The following is an 18,138-nucleotide window of genomic DNA, read 5'->3' as shown; positions in this document are numbered from 1 at the left end:
TTGTGATTTAATTTATTTTAAATTTACTTTCATTTAATCATTAGATACTTTTAAGATATAATCAGTTTGTATCATTGTATGATCGTTTTATTAGCTGCATATGATTAAAATTAAACATTTTAAAACATTTAATTTAACATTTAATCAGACAAAACGCAATTTTGTCCAAAAATCCCCAAATAGCTCCACTTTTGCTTTTGGTTACGTCATCCGCTCCACGCGGGGGCGCTACGAAAGCCTACTCGAGCTTTTTTATAGTTCAGGGATTTTTATCAGGTCATTCTGGTAAACCAACTGTAGTAAACCACCAGCAGTGTGTGTCTGCGTCTGTGTGTGTGATTGTGTGTAATGTGTGAGTGTTACAGGATCAAATATAACTGACAGAATCGCCATTTGAGGCGAAATGCATCCAACTCGAGTGTCGATCCCGTCGTTTCGTTCAGAAAACAACTCAATGGAGAAAGGATACACGGTGAGCTGTCGTGTGTGTGTGTGTGTGTGTGTGTGTGTGCATGCGCGCGCTTGCGCGTCCTGATCTGACCTGCTGCTGTCATCAGTTTTAAACCCTGATCTGGTTAAAATTAAACGCTTCTATGTTATAAACTATTTTGGCCTGCTAACTTTCCTCAGTTTGTGTCTAGATTTGCCTTGTTTACACTGTTTACAAACACGTATGCTCCTGACTGGCTGTCGAGCCCTATTTCAAATTCAAGAAATAATTTTTTGGCCCTATCAAATGCCACATAAAATACTTATTGGCACACCAATGTTGATTTTGAGGGCCAGTACTAATTTTTTATTCTTATAAATTTGCCAGTATCGCTTTTTCAGCGGTGATACATTCAGGGATCAAGAAAAAACTCTGATTTTTGAGATTCAGAGTGGATGAACCCTTATCAATCTGATCATTGTTGTCTGATTCCTTTGTTTTTCGTTCCTTTATTCTAAAATGCTTCACAGTCACCCTCACATTCATACAGTGTTTTTATTAGGTGTAAACAATAAACCCAGATATACAAGTGAGCCAGTTTGCTTAGGATATCGTTTAATTGTCTCAAAACTGACCCTCTTTATCATCATTTTTCTCTGGATTGGTGAAATATCTGAGAGAAATATTGTTTCTGTTTGAGCTAATGACGAACCAAACCATAATAACTATAAAACCTTTTTTCTTTGCTTTAACTTCCAGGATTTCCTGTAAATCCTACATGAAACAATCTGAATGTGTCCATATAATAAATGTGTGTTTTTTTTCTTTATTTTGTAAAAGAAAACGGTGATTATTACTAAAATAACATTTTTCATCTCTACCAGGATTATTGGTCACCTGATGTTTTGTTTGTATCTTGTTTGGGGTTGTATCACCACCACTTCTCCTTTATATGCTGTCATTCTGCTCAGAACAGGGATGTGTGAGCTGAGAATGTTTTACAGAACAATCCAGCTGAGTGAGGGAAGTAGACAGCAGTCTGTTCAGGGATGTTAAGTCTGACAGATCACACTGCATAGGCCAGATGTTTCCTCTCTCTAACTTGCTGATGGTTGCTCTAGAGGCAACACGCTGAATGGCTGGTGCGTCTCCGCTGACGAGCAGTTTTCATTCTCTCCTTCAATCTTTCTTTCTTTCAGGTCTTTAAAATTGACGTTCTGGTGAATGGAAGGTTGTACAGTGTTGAGAAACGCTACAGTGAATTCCACGCTTTGCACAAAATGGTGAGACTTTTAAAATGCATCCTCAGCTTCACTTCAGCTCCTCTTTCATATAAATGATCATATTTTTGCTTTTAATATTTAAAAATATCAAATGTTTTCTGCCTTAAGAGGATTTTGTTGATCATGTTTGAGTTACAAGAGCATTATAAAGTTTATCTGTGGTATTAAAGTATTTATGAGCTGATTCAGCGTTGGTCAGAACATTAAAAATGACTTGAAATGCTGTTTTCTGTTTTTGTGCCTTCATATTTGAAAATATATAAATTAACTTCTTCTGCTTTTCTGCACTGGTCATCAGAGCGATTTGATGATGGCTTTTCCAGTTCAGACCACTTATGCTGGACTAAAGCGTATGTAGTCATTGTCTAAACCACACATGGATAAAATATGTCCCCTGGACCACAGGCTCGCTGAGTCCTTCAGTGAAAACAAACCAATAGGACCGTTTCCCTTGGAAGAACCAGGAAGAGAGTTAAAGAAAATTCTAGAGTAGAGATCTTGAAAGAAACTTTCTGAAGTTGCACTGATTCTGTTTTGAGGGCCAGTGACCTGCTGGTATCTCTTCTGATTTATCTCCGAGAACTAGAAATAAAGGAATTGATTTAGCATCTTGAATCAAACCTGACCTGTCTAACTCCACTGACATGTAAAGAGTGAGTTGTGTTCAAAAAGAGACAATAATTTATTCTGATTGGTTATTTTTTAGCTGGCTAGTCCTGCCCCTCTGCCTGTGAGTTACCACACTCTTTCTCTATGCAGATCTAAATGGAGGACGAGTCTGGCAGGCCAGGTTAATAAAAATTTGGTCTAAAATACATGGGAGCGGGTCTAAGACTATCGATCGGCTCCAAAGAGGTTCTGGCAAACTGTCCGGCGCCTCAGGAGAGGAAGGCAGCAACTCGCTCACACTGTTTACAGTGGGGATGGGGAGCTGCTGACGTCAACTGAGGCTATAGTCGGACGGTGGAAGGAATACTTTGAGGAGCTCCTCAATCCCACCAATGCGCATTCCGAGGAGGAACCAGAGCTGGGAGGCCTGGGGATGGACTGTCCGATCTCGGGGGCAGAAGTTGCTGAGGTAGTCAAACAACTACACAGCGGCGGAGCCCCGGGGGCGGATGAGGTTCGTCCTGGGTATCTCAAGGCTATGGATGTTGTAGGGCTGTCATGGTTGACACGTCTCTACAACATTGCGTGGTCATCGGGGGCAGTTCCTAGGGAGTGGCAGACCGGGGTGGTGGTCCCCATCTTTAAGAAGGGTGACCTGAGGGTGTGTTCCAACTATAGGGGGATCACACTCCTCAGCCTCCCTGGAAAGGTCTACGCCAAGGTACTGGAGAGGAGGGTCCGATCGATAGTTGAATCTCAGATAGAGGAGGAGCAATGTGGTTTTCGTCCTGGCCGTGGAACTGTGGACCAGCTCTATACCCTTGCAAGGGTGATGGAGGGGGCATGGGAGTTTGCCCAACCAATCCACATGTGCTTTGTGGATTTGGAGAAGGCTTATGACCGTGTCCCCAGGGGCACCCTGTGGGGGACGCTCCAGGAGTATGGGGTGGGTGGCTTTCTGTTAAGGGCCATTCAGTCCCTTTACCAGAGGAGCGTGAGTTTGGTCCGCATAGCCGGTAGTAAGTCGGACCTGTTCCCAGTGAGGGTTGGACTCCGCCAGGGCTGCCCTTTGTCACCGGTTCTGTTCATCACTTTTATGGACAGAATTTCTAGACGCAGCCGTGGTGTGGAGTGTGTCGAGTTTGGTGGCAGGAGAATCTCGTCTCTGCTTTTTGCGGATGATGTGGTCCTCCTAGCTTCATCCAGCTCTGACCTTCAGCTCTTGCTGGGTAGGTTCGCGGCCGAATGTGAAGCGGCTGGGATGAGGATCAGCACCTCCAAATCTGAGACCATGGTTCTCGACCGGAAAAGGGTGGCTTGCCACCTCCGGGTCGGGGGAGAGGTCCTACCTCAAGTGGAGGAGTTTAAGTATCTCGGGGTCTTGTTCACGAGTGAGGGTAGGAGGGATCGGGAGATCGACAGGCGGATTGGTTCGGCGTCTGCAGTGATGCGGACGCTGAGCCGATCTGTCGTGGGGAAGAGGGAGCTGAGCCAGAAAGCCAGGCTCTCGATTTACCGGTCGATCTACGTCCCAATCCTCACCTATGGTCATGAGCTTTGGGTAATGACCGAAAGAACGAGATCGCGGATACAAGCGGCCGAAATGAGTTTCCTCCGTAGGGTGGCCGGGCTCAGCCTTAGAGATAGGGTGAGGAGCTCGGACATTCGGGAGGGACTCGGAGTAGAACCGCTGCTCCTCCGGATCGAAAGGAGCCAGTTGAGGTGGTTTGGGCATCTGGTCAGGATGCCTCCTGGACGCCTCCCCGGGGAGGTGTTTCGGGCATGTCCTGCCGGCAGAAGGCCCCCGGGTCGACCCAGGACACATTGGAGAGGTTACATCTCCAATCTGGTCCGGGAACGCCTTGGGGTCCTGCCGGAGGAGCTGGTGGACAAGGCCGGGGAGAGGACGGCCTGGAGCTCCCTAATTGGGATGCTGCCCCCGCGACCCGGACCCGGATAAGCGGAGGAAGACGAAGACGAAGACGGGTCTAAGTCTGTGCCATATTGGATGCCATGTTTCCTTCTACGGAAGCCCGTGAGGACAAAATGCATTTACTGATTTGTAACAAATGGTTACAAAACTTTCACCAATAATAAAGGTTGTTGTTTTACCTCTTCACTTGTTGCCAGTGATGGAAGGGAGTCTGATGTGTTTGTCATTTTGCTGAAAGTTGCACTCCCAGGGATTTTTGACCCTAATGGCCATCCGTTGGTAAGGTCTTACTCCAACACAAAAATACTGCTTGCTTGCAATGATTTGTGCATCTACTGCCCCCTAATTGCCAGGGAAACTACACACTGTCACTTTAAATCAGCAACTGAAGCTGGAGGTTGTCATGGAAACAGGGCAAACATTCTCTTATAGTTGACTTTTAATATAAGTAGCTCATTGTGTGGATTTTGATTGCTTTGACTGAATCAATACAAACCTCTAGCTGATTAAAATGGTTTTATTTCAGTACCTTTGAATTATTCGTGTTTATGGGATGTTCAGCTGAGTAAACTGAGTTAGTGGCGAGTCTTGTAACTATAGGAAGACAATCAGTGCAGAAAACACTTTTCAGGTGGCTAACCTGATTCATCACTCAGGTTTCTTAGTGGTTTTCATTTTCCACATGAATTCTTCTTTTCTTCCTGGTCACTCATCCGTGCTACGCAGGAGTGCTGCTCAGATGTTGCACGTGCAGAAACTCCAAGATTTTACATTAAGATGCAAACGAAAAGAAAATACAACTTTTTAATTCCAGTCTTTTCAAATGAGTACCCAGTTGTATTTTATTTTTTTAAATTATTTTTACTTTGCTAGATTTATGATTTTAATTTAAGGTTATGTGTGTAAGTTTGTTTACAGTCTGCGTCCACGGAGCTTCTATGTTTTGCTAACATTTTTAAATCCTTCCAGCTAAAGAAAAGCATCAAACCACCAGAAATTCCTTCAAAGCACGTCAGAAACTGGGTTCCTAAAGTGTTGGAGCAGAGGAGGCATGGCCTGGAGCTCTACCTGCAGGTTTGCTCACACACTCCAACACCTGAGCTGAGATTTGGGACCCAAAGATTCAAACTCTGGCTCTGTATCGGTGCTTTGAGCTCTCACTGAAACTTTGCCTTTTTCCCCCTTCAGACTATAATCATGGAAAATGAGGTTCTTCCAAAGATATTCCTGGATTTCCTCAACATCCGCCACTTTCCTTCAGTGCCAAAAACTGAAAGCTGTGGGTGAGTTGAAACTTCAAAGTAAAAGAGCAGTTTGTGGTAGTTTTTTGTTTATAAGAGAGTTTTCGTTCCCAGGCTGGAGGAGAACTTCACCGACTTAGATTTTCCTTATTTTATTGCAGGTCTTTTGATACAGAATCAGATGAATTAAGGTGAGTCACTTCCCACGAGTCACATGCTTGTTTTGTTCTTTAAGTTTTCCCCCTTTCAAGAATGATGTTTGATTTATTTTTTTAGAAATACAGTATCTAAACATGATTGTCTTACCATGTTCTGCAATATAATTTAGTTAATATGTTATTTTTTTGTACAAAGGCTGCCCACCCCCCATCTACCCATCAGTGGTAACTCCCACAATCCAACCCCTTAAAGCTGAGAGTCAAGCGGGGAGGCATTGGGTCCCATTGTTAAGGTCTTTTGTATGACCCACTATGTTAGAAAATTATTAAGAGGCATGCAAAAAAGATTTCAAGCTAATGTGCTTTCCAAATTTGCCATTGTAGCTTTAATCGTGAAAGTAGGGACATGGGCATAAGGTGCACTACAGTTTTGCACCTCTGAATGGAAAAAAGACAAAAAAAGACTGCAGATTGCTGCTTTAATTCTTCAGTGATTGCTTTACTTTTGCGCGTCGCCTATAATGGCTCTGTTGTTGTCTAACATCTACATTTTGGGCTGGTTTTCAGTAAACTTTCTCATCAGCCAGTCACGCTGTTCCTCAGAGATCCCTACCTTCTCCCCTCTGCACACGGTGCGTTCAAATCCAGATACAAACATGAACAAACAAGCTTATTAATATTTATTAATAATATATATTTTTTATTCAGACTCATTATCCAACGTGGTGATTGAAGGGGTGGTTCATGGCGTTTTCTACCCAGATCTTCAGCCAAGGTAGAGCCCTGCTGAGATGGATTTAAAGGGGCACGTCTTCATGATTGGATGCTTGTCTCCCTCTCAGGCGTGCATCAAGGAGACATGGTCCCATCTGCTGAGCCTCATTTTTAATAACTTAAGTAGAAAAATATTATTTTTTTAATACAAAGAAAATGTCTGCATTAATGTCAACACTAACCCTACTAACTAACTAACTAACTAACTAACTTCTACGTGATTACTTTAAAACTAATCTCTAATAGTTTAAATATTTTAATTTATCTTTGGAATGTACAAAAGAGTAAATAGTTTAAAAAGGGATCATTTCCTGTTTTATGATAAAATAATGAGAGAAATAAGCACACAGAACAACTACGGGGCTCGTTTATGTAGAGCAGGAATGGGAGTTTAGCAGGGATGTGTCAGAAAGCTCTCTGAGGAGACAGAGGGAGGACTGGGATGGACGGAAGGTTTACTCACAAGGAGGTGTTGTTCTCTTAGCGGCCCCTTTTGAGCAGCCAGATGAAGGAGAATAGAGGGTGGAGGAAGTCTGTTCTGGTGGAGACGATGTTTAAAAATAGCTGCGACTGGTTTAATTATGAGATCAGATGGGTGGAGACGACTACAAAGAAAACGTGACTTGTTCAGAAAAGATTGGGACGAGAGAGGGAGTAGCGCTCTATTTTTATTTATAGGTGATTACTTCCTTTCCTCCACACTAACCCACTTTGTATTTAAAAAAGGGAAATATGTAAAAATGAATTATATTTCATTTTTATCTGAATATTTTAATCCATCATTTAGTCTCAAATAAACTATTTTAATTTTCTAATCAATGTTTTGTTGCAGTGTTTTTGTACGAACACTGAACAGTGGCCCTAAAGATCGTTAACACTAACATCAGCAGTTGAATCAGCACATTTTAGGTGAGTTGTGACGTATTAAAGAGGTGAAAATGGTGCTTTGTCAGATAGAGGCAAAAAAAAAAAAACACTCAGCCAGTAAAACATTGTGCAATATGAAATGAACAACTAATCTGTGTTTTATGTATCCAGAACCTGTGAAACTATTAAAAAAAAAAACATTTCAATTAAAAATATTTGTTTGGTGATACTTTGTGTTGCATGTTTGAACAGTAGTTAATGATCAAGCTGTTGGTCTAAATTCCATTACTCAACACAGATGAAGACTGAATTACAACTACTGACAGAAACCTGCTTTAGAAGCTTGTTGCCGATTTCTTTGCATTGAATATTATATAAACGTTGTATATTAAATGTGTCGTGTCTGTGCCATTAAACCAAAATACAGTGAATTCTGATGATTTCACTGTAACACTATGTCACAAACTAACGCCAATAAAAAAAAATTCCGGTGGAAATTTTCCACAAACCTTTTCATGTCACATTTGATTTTTTTACTTAATTTTTTTAAAATGACAATAGTTTTACTTTAAAGGTGTCCTAGAACAAGGCTTTTTACAATTAGACTGTTCATTAAGCCTCTATACTTTGTTGGGGCTCACCGTGGTCCAAGAGCCCTGGTAAATGAGCAAATACAACCCCATTATAAAGCCCTACAATAGAAACAGGTTGGCTCCACCTACTCAGCCAGGAAATGAATATTTAATGTGCTACATCCTGATTGGCCGGTTTAGCCAAATGGTTCCATGTTAGAAACTGTTTTGTTTCTGTGCGGTGGTTGTAAAAAGAGGAAGTCAACATCCCGCTAGCTGATGTTGGGGAGGTTGCGGTGCAAGAGTTTGTGGGAAAACAAGGAAGTTACGTATACACCAACATTCTTCTTCGTTTTGCTCTCCAACAAGATGTTTGCAGTATCTCATGCTAGCATTGGCTGTAGCTCGGGCTAACATTATTCTGTGGTTAGCATCACAGTGACCAATGTTTATATATGATCTGCCTGGCCCAAAAAAGTTGCCACCTGGATTTAACTAAGCAAATAGGTAGGAGCCTCCTATTGGATATTTATTGCATGGGCAATCATCTTTCAGCTGGAAACAGGTTATTTAACCTCAACTGGTGGAATGAGTTGCTTCTCATTTCTTAATCACATGGAAAGACAAATCTGGTGGTCGTGGAAAAGATGTAACTGTTTGAGACGGGTCAGATCATTGGCATGCAACAACCAGAGAAAGCATCTAGATTGCAGAAACGACTAAAACTGGGTTAAGAACTGTCCACGCATTATTAAAAACTGGTCTGATGAGTCAAGATGGACCCTGCTCCAGAGTGATGGGTGCATCAGGGTAAGAAGAGAGGCAGATGAAGTGATGCCATCATGCCTACTGTACAAGCCTGTGGGGGCAGTGCTATGATCTGGGGTTGCTGCAGCTGGTCAGGTCTAGGTTCAGCAACAGGATGTGATACAAGAATGAGGTCAGCTGACTACCTGAATATACTGAATGGCCAGGTTATTCCATCTTCCCTGATGGCAATGCCAGGATTCATCAGGCTCAGATAATAAAAGAGTGGTTCAGGCAGCATGAGACGTCATTTTCACACATGGATTGGCCACCACAGAGTCCAGACCTTAACTCCATTGAGGAATGTGCTAGAGAAGGCTTTGTGCAGTGGTCAGACTCTACCATCATCAATGCAAGATCTTAGAGACACATTAATGCAACACTGGATGGAAATAAACCTTGGGATATGGCAAAGCTTATTAAACAATGCCACAGCAAATGTGTGCTTTAATAAAAACTAAAGGTGTTCCAACAAAATACTAGAGTATGTGACCATTGTTGGTGATGCTTTTTTTTTTGGGGGGGGGGGCCAGGCAGTGTATTATGCCAATGTTGAAATGGGTTACGACATTCTGATTTAAGGGTGTGTGTCTAAGCTTATGACATGTTAAATCAGTTATTATCAGAAAGAACCATTTTCCATGGCCATTACAACATTACTAATTTGCAAAGGAAAGCAAGGCGGAGATGGCACAGACTTTGTGGTATGCAACATTAGACACCCCAAGACGCCCATATTCAACAACAACAATGTGGTTTTGAACTTAAGAACACCTTTAAATATCAAATATTTCTGTCATGTAAAAAAATACTTTATACTCATTTAGACTTATTCTCATTATTCTAAATGAAGCAGTATTTATAAATCAGTGTGTTTGATATAAAAATATCCACCCCATTACTCAACAGTCTGATTTTACTGCAGATCTTGACATCTGAATTAAAAACTGTAAAAAAATAAAACACTTCAGTCAGGAAAAATACTAAATGTTTCAGAGGACTTCAAATTAAATTGTCTTTAGGGTCCCAGTCAGTAACAGTCCAGCAGCAAAACACACTAACAAATTGGAATGTGTGATTCAGTACTCGGGGATACTTTATCTTTTCCTTTGGTCCTAAATGTATTTTAAAGTTCTCCATGAACAACTTCATCTTTGAGCGGCTCATCCTGGTTGGATTCTGTTTGAGGTTCTTTCATGTTGGCAAATTCAACTTCTCTTCTCAGCTGGTCTAGAGGAGGAAGGCCAACCAGGAGGTTTCGCATCGCGATGGCCGTCATCAAGAATCTTCAAGATAAAAAAAAATTTAAATCCATGTTGACTTGTTCATTATTTATGTTCAAGACCCATCATATCAGAGAGTACTCACCCCCTTCGTACTGTGAAGTACTTTTTAACCGTGAAGCGTTCCAGTCGCTCCAGTGCGCCAGCCTCCCTGCGCTTCTTCACCTCCTTCATCCGGCGCTGCCTCTTCAGGAACAGCTGTACGACGGGATCGGTGGCGTTGACCTCTGCCTTTTCATCGTCGTCTGCAACCATGAGAGGCTGCAGCTCGGGAGGGAGAGGCTCAGTTTCTGTAGAGAGAAACAAATCAGTTATAGATTAGATATTTTGCTAAAGTGTGTGTTTATAGGAGATACTGCAGAGAGTGTTGAAAACTGGATTGGCAAAAATTTTCCAAATCTGTAGCCATGGTTCTCCACCAGAAAACGATGGATTGCTAACTCCGGGTCAGGGGGCAAGTCCTACCTCAAGAGGAGGAATTTAAAGTAACACTGAACAGTTCTCCCTGCTTCTCCATCCTACCGGTTGAAAGCAAAATTAACAACTGTCGTAATAATAATCGGCTGTGCCGCACCCTGCTGTAGTTAGTTGGCTCATGTTATTGTTAGCTTGTTGTTAGCACTAATAATATAAAAACTCTAAGTAAAAAAATCCACACTGTTGAACAAAAAATATTGTTACTTACAAGTCCAATTGCAACAAAGCCAGGTCACAATCAGTCCATGATCTGGTTTAGGCTCTTTACTCCACCTCCAAAGACATTACTCTCTTACGTTTACCTCCAGGCTCCTCCATGATGCCACCAAAACAGCAAACTGCTTTATTTTTTTATTCTTGTGCTTTTTATTAACAGTCAGCAAACTGAAAAAGCTAACTGCTAGCCTTTACATTAGCTACCAGCGGAGCAAATGGCTAAAAGCTGTTAATCAGGTAGAGAGCTCTACCTAGGGCACGTACCTGCCCCACAAAATTGTTAACTGCAGTTTCTGGTCAGCAGAGTGTCGCCCAAGGCGAAGTTTCTACCTACACAATCACTGAAACCAACTTTTTAGCGAAAAGCTTGTGTTAAAAACTGTTTAATGTTACTTTAAGTATATTGAGGTCTGGTTCACAAGTGAGGGAAGGAGAGAGCATGTGATCGACAGAAAACACATGTTCCCTGCTACCTCCACAACCCAGACCCGGACAAGCAGAGGAAAAGTTATGGACTAAAAACCTCCACAATCCTGGTTGTTGAGACTACGTTTTGCTGAAAGCACTGATGCATTCTAACCTGTTCCGTTGCGGATGCGCTCCTGGAGCTCCAGCAGCTTGGTGAAGTTCTGCTGCAGCGCCGCCTCTGTGGTGTTAACATAAACGTACATGTAGCACGACGGGCCTTCGGACACTGTGAACACCTTATGATAAGCTCCAGCAGGAACCTGCATATATCCACATTGTGAAAAATGAATAAATAATACAGACATACTGTTTGTCACTTATGTACATTGTAGAAGGAGAAGAAACTATCTTTTATATAGCGCCTCTCAAGATAAAAATTACAAGGAGATTCACAGGAACAAAATAAATCGAATAAATGATTAAAAATGAAAAAATATAAAATTGGGAAAAGCAAAAAAAAGTGAATTAAAATGTAAGAAAAGGGAAAGAGAAAATAAATGAGAGGAAATGAATATACAAGGACTAAAATGTGTTCCACTAATAGGGCTAAAGGTCTAAATGTTGCTGGTTTGATACCACATGCTAGCATGTTCTCCTTGCAGGAGGAAACACCCAAAAGTTCAGATAATCAGTAAAAAGAAAGAAAACAAAGTTATGGAGAAAAATAAAATGTGTAAAGTATGAAATATTTCCAGTCCTGTTATTTACTGAGTCACAGTGTTTCTGTAAAATCTGCTCCCGTTTCATAGTTTTTATGTGTGGTTCACTGAAAAAACATGATTTCAAAATAACTTTTCTCATTATGATGAATCACTCTGAATTTTTCATACAGGCTGAACATGAAAACAGTCTCCTTCACCTATCTCCCGCATTTGCCTCTGATAGAAAACAGACGGTGAAACTAGATTTTGAAAATCCTCACAGACCTATGTCACACCGTCACTTAACATTCATGAACTCACCCATGTTGACTCTCGACGAGAAAGGCTATTGTTGAAGCAACCAGGAGATGACAGAACATCTCGACTAGTAAAATCTAACCGTTAGCATTAGCAACTCCACCACACAGCAGAACTCCTCCAGGCTTATATGTTAATTGTGGAGATTAAACATCCACGTTGCAAGTCAGTGATAGAGTTGAGTTGCTGTTATTCAATCAGAGACGTCCAAATTGCAGGAAATAATACTCCAAATCCTGCCATCTGAAGCTCAACTCTGGCGTGGCTCACTTCTACTTCCTGCAACAGACGCACCGGTGCTCTTTTTTCCCCCAGAGTATGACTTACAAATGTGAACCACACCGTTAAACAATCCAATCAGCCTATAAACTAAGTCTGATGCACCCAAAGCATCAGACTTGTTTTAAAAATAAATACAGAAGTGTGTAGCTGTACCTTTATCTGCTCACCAGGCTGCAGAGTGTAGTTCTTTTTCCCCGCCACTATCTCCACATTCACCCGCCCCTGTAACACATGAACGCTGGTATTGCCCAGATCTTCACTCACAAAGTTTTCCAAGTGGAGACCTGAAGACAAAAACACTGTGAGCTTACGAATTAATGTTTTATTTTCTTTACAAAGACAGATTTACAACCTGGGAAATCAGCGATGAAGACAATTTCGGTCTGGTTGTCCAAACTGCCCTCGATCTCCTGGAACTTGGTCCTCCAGGGGGAGAGGTCCACTAGCAGAGGCATGAGCCACGGGTTTGGTTTGAACGGTGACCACTCCGCTTTCACGATGTCCACTCGAGGATCAAAAATCCTTAAATACGAAACAGTCCCAAACTTTATATTCCATTCAAACAAACTGAAAGCATTTAGAAGGCTCTCACACCTTTGCTGGAAGCGCTCGTTGATCGACACCCAGATGTCAAAGTAGATTTCTGGATCAGAGATGTTGTAGCGTGGCAGTAAGTGACCGAGACACGTAGCGTACTGCTTCAGCATGTCTCCGTGGTCTTTCCAACGGCGACTCTGAGTGAAAACCTACAGAACAAAAGCAGGATTATTTTCTCCTAAATTATGTGCATTTTGCTTCAAACTAATAATCTATTCAGGTATCGTTATCAAAATGATCCACCCTCCACAGAGTTTCCTAAAATCTTACCCCTGGGTTCAAGTATCCGACTTCGCCGGTTTTCCCATCTTTGTAGGTGATCTTCACATGCTGATGGCTGCGGGAGTGAACCATCATGTCCCACGAGTAGCCGTATAAGCCGTTGGTCCAGTTATTATAACCCTGGTACAGAACAGGGACGAAGAATGATGCATTTCAAGGCACCACATCACCATGTTCACTGTTTGAGCTGCTGTTGACACTATTGACCCTGATTGAGCAACGACTACTCGGTGAAGGCTTTGAACTCTCCCCGAGAGACCTACCTTTGTGATGAAGTGGGAGTAAGGCATGAAGAACTGCTCCACTATATAGAGAATAGTAAAAATGGCCCCCAGCTTGTGTTTAAATCTCAGTTTGGAAGATTTGGGAACATTCTGTGTTTCTTGATGCTCAGTGCTGTGGTTCTGTGGGTAAACGCAGGAAGTGCTGGGCTGAATCTCAGATGAGGTGAACGGCAGGACCGGACTGAGGAAAGATGGGAAACGAGAGAAGAATCTCCTGGGCCAGTCGGGGTAGCAGAAGAGAGGGCTGGTGGCCAGCATCGTGTAGGAGAACATTCCTGAGGAGGATCAAAAAGCTCAATGAGATTCAGTTTAAATTAGAGAGGGACTTAAAAGTGTTTAAAAAAAAAAGCAGAAAGAGCGGCAAGGCAGCACACGAACCGATGCTGAAGAGCTGAGAGTTCATGCCGTGGAAGTACGACACAAAGAAAATCGCAATCGGCCGCGTTGCATCAAAAAACAGCAGATAGCCGGCAGTCAGGTCCAAAGCCAGACCGCCTCCGTGCACGACCAGCAGACTCACCAACTCCACAGGAAGAATCGCTCTGGAAGAAAAGCTCGATTAGAGTAAGGAAAAAATAAAGTCAGAGAGTAAATTCTGCCACAGAAAATTTAATAAAGACATACTTGAAAGGATCAAAGAGCCAGTGATGTGCTAGATAAGACATGGAGTATCCCTCCACCCAGTCTGCATCCAACTTTTTGACTCCAGCAATGAAGTACACAATAAAAATCTTTGAAAATCAAGAATGAAAGACTAAATTAAATCTGCTGAACAAATAATTAAAATTTCAAAAATAAACAAACGAGTGCTGGCACAGACCTGCATTCTCAGCACGGTGTAGTTCCACAGAGGAACGTGAGCATTTCTTATAGATGGCCTCCGCAATCCATCTACTGACCTGCAAATACACACATATATGAGTTACAGAAGCAAGAAAACACACACACTTAAACTAACAGGCATCACCTCACCAGTATCTGTTGCTGTTCATTAATGTGAGCTGAAAACCAATGAGGCCGTAGAGATACGAGTGGTTGTTCCACGCGGTTTTGTCCAGAAAGAAGATGTACCAGTATGTTGAAATGAACATGAGGCAAGAGAGGCGGTAGAAACAGCCGAGCATGATTCCTATAGCACCTTTAATTAGAAACGAACACATAGAATCTGTTCATTAGGCCTTTTTGTCCTTACCATTCCTACACACACACACACACACACACACACACACACACACGCACACACACACACGCACACACACACACACACACACACACACACACACACACACACAAGTTGTAATGTTGCATTCAGGCTTTAGGGGGGTGGGTTAAGCAGAAAACTTGCAGATGTGTCTGAGTGCTTTTATCTCTGCAGTAGTTTATTCCTGCAGAGATTTTCCAATGTAAAAATCCCTGCATCCGCTCAGACACCAGTCTAGTTTTTGAACAAACACATTAAGCGACGCACCAATGAACATGACCAGATACACCAGGTACATCCAGTCCAGCGGCAGTGGCTCTAAGGAATTAAAAAGAGGAAAGCGACACACAGGAGTCCCATCCAGGTACTTGTAATCCAGATGACTGAGGCCCCGTTCCTGTGTGACATCTATGGCCATCAGCAAACCTGCACACATATAAACCCAAAAAGTAATAACTGGGTTTCTCTTTACATCAAAACTCACTTGGATTTTATTTACCAAACAGGCAGCGAAAGATGCCCAGAGAGGCAGGATCAGTGGGACGGTTCAGAAGGGCCACCAGGTTGTGCCAGGAGCTCAGGTCCTCCTTCTTGAACCCTAAAATCTTCTCCATCTTGCTTTTGGTCTCCGCTTTAACACATTTAGCTGCTGATCTCTTCTTTGAAGCCTTTTCTTCTCCATCACTGCTAACAAACGCTCCTAAAATGATCAAAACACAGGCATGTGCTGAAGACACAAAGCAAAACATAATTTGAAGTAATTTGGTTAATAAAAATATGTTATTTTAAGATGGATCTACGCCTGTTTTACACGATGCACAGCTATGGATTAAATACGGCTAGTTACGGTGTTTACGGTGGAGAAACATAGGAGCTAATTCCTGTTGCTAACAAGCTCACCTGCTGCGGCGTCTCTTGGCTCCATGTCAGGATAAAATAGTTTAAATTCGGGACAAAGGGATCTTTTCACTGCTCCCTCTGTCCCAGGTGGAGGTTCCCTGCGTGGCCAATGACGGACAAAGTTTACGTGTCACAGCTCCACACACGGGGAGTGAGGAAGAGGAGGAGGAGGAGGAGGACAATTTGGGAACGACTGGAATGTTGTGAAAGAGGTGCTTTCCGCCGATTGGCTATTACCTTTCTTGTATACGTCCTCTTTTTACGTCACATCCGGTCAGCGTTTCCGCATGATTTTCTTTTTTATTGATACATTTTAGATATTTTCCGTTCATAAAATCAAATACTGAAAAGACAAATCAAAGAAAATAAGTAGTAATATTTTGTCAATATGGCTCATATGTTGTATGTGATGATAATTTTCTATTTTAAATATTGTAACGTTCTGCACTTTAGCTGTGTTCTATGTGAGAATGTCAGCAGTATGTGTTCCATGTGCCACATTCTTTGCAGCTAATAGTTCTGTTGTGCTGGGTTCTCTTTTAAGGTAATAGAGTGGAATTTGGGGGGAGGGGGGGGTCTAGGAAGGGGCTGTTGGGGTTTTTTGGTCTCGCGCTCTGTCCGTTTTTTATTTTTTATTTTTATTTTATTTTATTTATTTATTTATTTATTTATTTATTTATTTATTTATTTTGGGCTCTGTGTTTTGGTGTGGTTGCGGCCAAGAGCAACTATTTTGGAGTCATTAAAAGGACTAAAGCATAAGTGATCGTCTCCGACCGTTATTGTGTCCGACGGGACGTTACAATATAATTTACAGTGTAGTTGGAATGTAAGTAGTTTTCACATCCTATTTACTGCAGCACCAATATCCCTATAGTGTTACAAGACATCAAATGTGTGTCAAAATAAATGAAACAATCAACTTAAAATGTTGAATCCAAATTTGACACCAACTATGTCTGTTCACCTGCGATCTGATCAGAGGTTCAGCTGTTTAGCTGTTCTGAACATTTTAACACAATTTCATTCCCATATTTATGAAATAAAAGAAAAAGCATATTTTTCACAAATCAAATAAAAATGTAACAAATCCCAGACTATGTTCAACAAATTCTGCAATCAGTATAGAATAATCTAGTCCATGGATGAAAAGTATAAGTGAGTGGATACCAACCTTGTTTTTCCACAAAGATTACCCTCAAGACAAACCATCCCACTTAACAGTCATTCAGAGCTATAACTCTTATACAGAGCTTTGATTGTACCATTGGGTGTATCACTGGGATTTTATAAATGTAACTTTTACAAATATAATCTTGGTAATCCCAACTCTTCAGCACAGACTAAATTGTGGGGACCCTCTTAGCGGGTCACAAACCCCACACTGAAAAAAAATCTGTGCTCTTGACATAAAAAAGTTATAGACAGTGGTTCCACAAAACAAAGTTAAGTCCCATTAACATGGCACTTTCATGTTTGTTGAAATACTTTTATGCAAGTGTAATTAATATGACTTTTTAACATCCGTAAAATAAAGTATTTTTAGGTTTAATTAACATGAAATATTCATGTTTCAGAGCATATTTTTTATATGGGAGGAACCTGATTTTTTTAAGTTTATAAAATAAATCATTTTTAGGTTTGATCAACATGAGATTTGAGACATGAGACTAGGACCCACTGGTCAGGTGTTTTATAGCATCAGATGCTCATGAGTGGAAAAAATGGTTGGAGTTGCCCTTTCCTAATCTAAACCAATTCAGCTTTGTCTGAACTTCCACAACAGAAAGACACCTAAAAGAACAGTAACATTTTTAGATTTATTATTTTACTTCATTTTCCACTAATATCAACTTCCAATTTTAAAATTTCCATAGTCTTTTTGCTAAAGTTTTCTTTTTTCTTTTTAATTTTAAAATTTGTCAAAAAAATGGTGTTTAGACAAAAATGACAACAAATCCCTTGAAGTAGATATTTAGGGCCACTGACATTTCTGGAAAAAAAATCTCATGAAACTTGTTTAATTAATGCACTTGCAGTTGTCTCTAGTAGGAATGAATACCTTGTAAGTCATATTCGGGGGTAAAAAATATACCAGTGCACCATTTCCAGGAACTTGAAATTATCCACATCACAGCTGAGCTTCAGGTGGTATATTTTGGCATGGACACAACACACTGTCAGTGTCTACATGTACAAGTACTCCTCTTTGGGAATCACTGGTCTATAAGCAGAGAAAATTCTGAGAAGATCTGAAGAGATTTATAGTTAATTAAACATACAAACAGATGTTTATATGTCTTCAAAAAAAGACACTGATAATTTGACTTATTGTGAACAGGGGCCAAGAGGAAAAGTGAGAGGTCAAGCATGTCTATTTAAGAATTTTAAATTTTAATTTATGGTTCCAACCAGTTCATCCTGGTAATTAAACAACCTTCATTATGCTTTTATTTGACTCAGTGATTAACATCTTATCTACTTGAATATGTACCACAAAGACTAGTGTCCAATT

The 18,138-nt window shown here is 41.2% G+C and overlaps 2 protein-coding genes and 1 long non-coding RNA gene across 4 annotated transcripts; 2 read left to right on the top strand and 1 right to left on the bottom strand.

The window, feature by feature from the left end:
* The first annotated feature begins 263 nt into the window (after window positions 1–263).
* snx24 (sorting nexin 24) lies at window positions 264–7,235 on the top strand. Of its 2 annotated transcripts, none has more exons than XR_011520864.1 (7): window positions 264–472; window positions 1,630–1,713; window positions 5,225–5,329; window positions 5,444–5,538; window positions 5,611–5,687; window positions 6,222–6,286; window positions 6,363–6,531. XR_011520864.1 is itself a non-coding variant. In XM_015941089.3 (7 exons), the coding sequence occupies exons 1-7, from the start codon at window positions 404–406 to the stop codon at window positions 6,431–6,433; spliced, it is 519 nt and encodes a 172-aa protein (XP_015796575.1). In that variant the 5' UTR covers window positions 264–403; the 3' UTR covers window positions 6,434–7,235. The 2 variants fall into 2 exon arrangements, 1 of the variants encoding a protein (XP_015796575.1); XM_015941089.3 differs by having other exon boundaries at window positions 5,658–5,687; window positions 6,363–7,235.
* On the top strand, window positions 4,219–4,538 carry LOC139070322 (uncharacterized). The gene is made up of 2 exons (XR_011520865.1): window positions 4,219–4,357; window positions 4,453–4,538. It is a non-coding gene; the product is annotated as an uncharacterized lncRNA (long non-coding RNA).
* A 2,337-nt stretch (window positions 7,236–9,572) lies between the features above and the next one.
* Window positions 9,573–15,786, bottom strand: ggcx (gamma-glutamyl carboxylase). The gene is made up of 15 exons (XM_015941082.3): window positions 15,624–15,786; window positions 15,223–15,423; window positions 14,991–15,149; window positions 14,495–14,660; window positions 14,343–14,421; window positions 14,147–14,253; window positions 13,901–14,064; window positions 13,502–13,797; window positions 13,227–13,358; window positions 12,954–13,105; window positions 12,712–12,881; window positions 12,513–12,643; window positions 11,231–11,378; window positions 10,043–10,247; window positions 9,573–9,960 (listed from the first exon to the last, which is right to left on the bottom strand). The coding sequence occupies exons 1-15, from the start codon at window positions 15,646–15,648 to the stop codon at window positions 9,801–9,803; spliced, it is 2,295 nt and encodes a 764-aa protein (XP_015796568.3). The 5' UTR covers window positions 15,649–15,786; the 3' UTR covers window positions 9,573–9,800.
* Between the last annotated feature and the right edge of the window lie 2,352 nt (window positions 15,787–18,138).

The sequence above is a fragment of the Nothobranchius furzeri genome, chromosome 6, assembly GCF_043380555.1.
Source record: "Nothobranchius furzeri strain GRZ-AD chromosome 6, NfurGRZ-RIMD1, whole genome shotgun sequence".
Classification (NCBI taxonomy): domain Eukaryota; kingdom Metazoa; phylum Chordata; class Actinopteri; order Cyprinodontiformes; family Nothobranchiidae; genus Nothobranchius; species Nothobranchius furzeri.
Note: the sequence above shows the minus strand (reverse complement) of the source record. Positions and strands in the feature narration are given on the sequence as shown.

Coding starts and splice junctions, on each gene's coding strand:
- snx24 (XM_015941089.3), top strand. CDS start 404: ATGCATCCAACTCGAGTGTCGATCCCGTCGTTTCGTTCAGAAAACAAC. Junction 5,330..5,443: donor GCCTGGAGCTCTACCTGCAG/GTTTGCTCACAC, acceptor TTCCCCCTTCAG/ACTATAATCATGGAAAATGA. Junction 6,287..6,362: donor CCTTCTCCCCTCTGCACACG/GTGCGTTCAAAT, acceptor TTTTTTATTCAG/ACTCATTATCCAACGTGGTG.
- ggcx (XM_015941082.3), bottom strand. CDS start 15,648: ATGGAGCCAAGAGACGCCGCAGCAG. Junction 15,150..15,222: donor CATCTTTCGCTGCCTGTTTG/GTAAATAAAATC, acceptor ATATGTGTGCAG/GTTTGCTGATGGCCATAGAT. Junction 14,254..14,342: donor ACACCGTGCTGAGAATGCAG/GTCTGTGCCAGC, acceptor TGATTTTCAAAG/ATTTTTATTGTGTACTTCAT.